General features: G+C 37.7%; 1 protein-coding gene across 1 annotated transcript in view; it reads right to left on the reverse strand.

Annotated features, from left to right (window-relative positions):
* Positions 1 to 1,459: 1,459 nt before the first annotated feature.
* Positions 1,460 to 4,295, reverse strand: part of LOC103798765 (sorting nexin-24-like) — a 7,820-nt gene continuing 4,984 nt past the window's right edge. The window contains exon 4 of the mRNA XM_009071048.1: positions 1,460 to 2,300. Coding sequence (XP_009069296.1) covers positions 2,230 to 2,300 — 71 coding nt within the window. The 3' untranslated portion in view covers positions 1,460 to 2,229. The remainder of the gene's footprint in view (positions 2,301 to 4,295) is intronic.

The following is a 4,295-nucleotide window of genomic DNA, read 5'->3' on the forward strand; positions in this document are numbered from 1 at the left end:
AGTGAGATAAAGTCCCTGCTGTCTTTCAAAGAACCACAGTATTAGATACCATCTTGTAAGCAAGAATGAGCAGCTTCTCTGCCTGTTACTGAATAAGGTAATCAGAAACTGATTAGAACAGAAGTCCTTGTTTTACAGCACAGTGCATTTCGCAACACCTACTCAATGTTACTATAAAGCTCAAATGCATTTTCTTGCAGTTTTGTTGTATGCCAGAGATGCAACTTTAGGTTCATTGTGTTTGTGATGCTTCATAGGTAACTGTTCAGCTGACAACTTAACTTGTGGCTGTTAAACAATGTCAGTGTAAAGTAACATGTGGAGACACTTGTGTTAATTAAGTTCTTTAATGACTTACATAGTACTCCACAGGAAACGTGGGTTTTTGTCATTTGGAGCTGACAGTGTCAGCTCAAGACAGCCTCAAGACAGGAGCTGATACCAAGATCTTGTGAAGGATTTGTCCACCTGTAGAGCAGGCAGCATACCACTCTTTGTAGTGACTAGTTTCCTGAGGGGAGTCCTGGAGTCCATGTGAGGTAAGCAACTTTGAGTGGTGCAGGGTAGGATCATTTGCTACAGCGCAGAGCTTGTAGGCACCTACAGGCATGCCACTTGTAAGGAAACAGGAAAATGCTGTTGGCAGGGATTTACCCCACGCCCTCCTGACATGTCATTTGCAGTTACAGGGATGCTCCTGCTGCTTCATCATCCTCAGCTCTGAGGCCTTTTCTGAGGGTAAATACTGACACTTCTTTTCAGAGAAGAAATCCTGTGAAAGGATTACTGTCCTATTTAAACAGCTAGAGGAGAACTTTGCCAAGGGCCTCTGAATTTGCCTAGTGCTAGGCAATCAGACTTCCATTTTACACCCGTTCATTTTTCTTTCTATTAACTGCTGAAAAGCAGCACTGGGAAGCAGGGTTAGGCAGCAGGAGTGTGAATGCCTCCGACTCCCATGCCCAAACAGCCTTCTGCTGGTGGCTGAAAGCTTTCCTGGAGATTGATCCTGCAGACAGCATAGAGTTCTGCTACCTGAACAAGTGCTGCAGTCACAGGCCTACCTTTTATCCAGGTCTCAGCTTTTCACTCTCCCCATGTGGCTTCCAAACAGATTAAGCAGTCAGAGGAGGCAACCCTTGTGTCTTCAGGATTAGACATATGTTCATGCCAAGGTTTGCCATTGCTGCTTTTGTGCAACAGTCCCTTGTGCTGATGACCTAAATGACTCACTGGCTGTTCAACTGCACTCGGTGTTTTTCACCAAGTCATAGACTTTTGTAAGCCTAGCATGTTCAGGTGGTGTGGTGCTGAGAGTATTAAATGAACAAGCACACAGGTAATTTCTCATACTTGATGTGGAGTCATCTGTGAGACCTATCTCTGAATGCAGAAGCTCAGAGAAATGTCTTGTGTCAATAGAAGCGCCCACAAAAGACACTGGGAATGGTTTGTTCATGTCCTTGTGATTTATTTTGTAATGTCCAGTAGTGTACATACAAATTTCCAGTCAAATCTGAACACGTATATATGTATCAGTTTTAGTTTGATCATAATTGTAATCATATTCTTGCTTTAGTTTACCACAGAGTCTTATGCTCTGTGATTTACAAAATGTTAGGATATAGAATACAGTCTGTAAGTTGATGTGGAGGGTAAACACACGCACAGGTTAGATGTTGTAACTGAATGGAGATACATAAATGCTATGTAAAAGCTCCTGGTAAGTAAAATAATTCCCACTGAAATCTTGGAAATTTCCCGAGAGAGCGCTGTGCGTTTCAGAATGTGAAAGCATGTTTTCCAATTTCTCACACACTCTCTTCAGCACTTTTAATCCATCCAGTGCCAGCAATGGGTAATGTGCTGGAAAAATTCCTGGTGCAAAAAGTTTAGTGTTTGTTATGATATAAATCATAGAAATAATTAGTAAAACTTTTCAAAGGTTAGTGTAATTCAGTGTATGACTTAGAACGTTTAGTGTAAAACAGCATGTCACTATGCAGAAGGTATAAGTAACTTCAATACTGTTTCTTCCATATCTCTTTTTTTTAAGCAGCAATTGTAGTGACAGTGATTTTATTTAAAAAGATATAATGCTTGAACTTAAGCTGAGGTCGTGCTTCTTGCTTCTGAGCACAGTTTTCACGTCACAGAATTTCATTCCTGTTAATTCAATTAAACATGACTCGGAGACTTGCTTCAGCTCCTTTTTGCCACACATTGCTTCTACCTGGGCAGTAAATGAGGATAAAATATTCCATGTAGAATGCCATCTATAACTACGTTTGGAAAGTCATCTGAAAAGAAAAAAGAAGAAAGAAACTTCCTTTCTTATCCAAGTCAGTACAATATAAATGTTTTTGTGAGACTTAACTAGGTAAGGCCTCGTATGTTTTGGGTTACTGCATCACTCAGGTGTTTATCCATGTTGGGAATGTGCTATTAGTAATGCTGTTTCAGCACTAAAGCAACGTTAGTGTAGCACTGGGCATTGCATGAATGCGCTGCCAGATTTGTAGCTTATTGATTTAAAGGGATGTTCTAATACTTAATGCTGCTAGGCTCCAGCTCTTTATCTGAATCTTTTCTCACAAGGAAGATGGATTACACTGGCAATTCAATTTCTAACAAAATCTCAATATACTTGAAGAAATTCCAAGATTGCTACTGGGAATACTTCAAAGCTGTTTTTTCATTGTGGTTTACTGCAATGTTTAGACTGAGAAGACTTGAGGATGCCTATACAGAGATGATTATTTGAGGCAGGAAATTTTCTGGTTGTCTAATCAGCATAAAATGTCCCATGTTACAAGAAGTCATCCTATAATATTTGAAGGAAAAAGACCTATTTTGTTACCACAGATGCAGAGGAAATTGTCAGTTAATTTTCATGTTCAATTTGGCATGAAAGAGTTACCTGGTAGAACACAGTAATAGATCCAAGCAAAGGAATGACAGGATGTATGTTACTGAAGGGAAAACATTTTTGAAATGCACCAGCACCTGAGTTTTTAGTGAAAGGTTTACTTATATCACCAGGCATTAACAGAATTTCTCATCACATATTATGACTTTAAAATTGCTAGTACACTATCAGATTATTTCTGATAGAGAAGTTTCCACACTAATCAAGGCTTTCCTTCAGCTACCAGCCCACAGAATATTCACACAGGGCAGATCCAACTTTTATAAAAATCACTAGCTGCTTGGTAAATTAAATCACCTGATGTGGCTGGGAGTTAGGTTGTGCCCCTAAGTCTTTCATAAAAATAATTTTGAAGGTAAAAATATTAAGCAAAAAGTAGATTTGGACTCTGTAAGAAAAAAAATCCTTACTAGCTTAAATGCGTTATTTCATTGGTATTAATAAGGTGATTCCAGCATACTGAAGATCTTACAGAGATATTTTAGGACATTTTAATGAACTGCAAACTCCACTGTAAACAATACATGCATCATTCTCCCCAGCTTCTCATAGTAAGTCATAACTATAAACAACTTGTTAATGTTTTGAATCCAATAATAATTCCTCAAATCCTGTAAGCTCAACTGTCTCAAATCACCCTGGCAGAATAACCCTATGCAGTTGTCACTAATATTATTGAAAAATCACTTGTAAGGACAATCTGATGCTTTCCTTCTAAATTACATGCTGCAGTTCCAGAAACTAGTTTTTATTGGTTCTTCTACATCATACAGTATATATAGGAAAATAAGGATTGATTTAAAAAATGATACAACTTTACAGCATTAGATTTACTGTGAGTCTTTGTTGCTTAAAAAAACCAAGCATATCAAATAAAGTTAAATGTATAAATATATCAAAGCATGGTCTTGCAGATCTGTGATACTTACATGGCTTAAAGAATTGTCAGAGCAATTTTCAAACAAGTGACAGTAAATCTCAAATTCCATTTTTTAGATCCTGAAGTATCATCTTTGATTTGCAGCATACTGGGTCTTACCTTCATTCTAACTCAAAAATGTTACATTTTTTCACCCCCATACCCTTACACAAAAAGTGATGTGCATTCAGACTGTTAGATACTTCATGAAAAAGAAATCGGAAAATCATTGAGGTTTGTAACTGTGAATCTTAGTCTTGGAAAGTTGTCTTGCAACAGTGCTGAAAGCCTGGTCATTAGAATAATGGCAAGACTCTATTTTATACAGACAAGTAACAGTGCCATGAGAGGGTAAAAATATTCTTTGAGTATTGTGTTCCAGAAATAGCTATTTATTTCATTTAAAACTCACACTATTTCCTGTTTTATGGAAATATGTTAACACAG

The sequence above is a fragment of the Acanthisitta chloris genome, unplaced genomic scaffold, assembly GCF_000695815.1.
Source record: "Acanthisitta chloris isolate BGI_N310 unplaced genomic scaffold, ASM69581v1 scaffold23083, whole genome shotgun sequence".
In the NCBI taxonomy this organism is placed as follows: Eukaryota; Metazoa; Chordata; class Aves; order Passeriformes; family Acanthisittidae; genus Acanthisitta; species Acanthisitta chloris.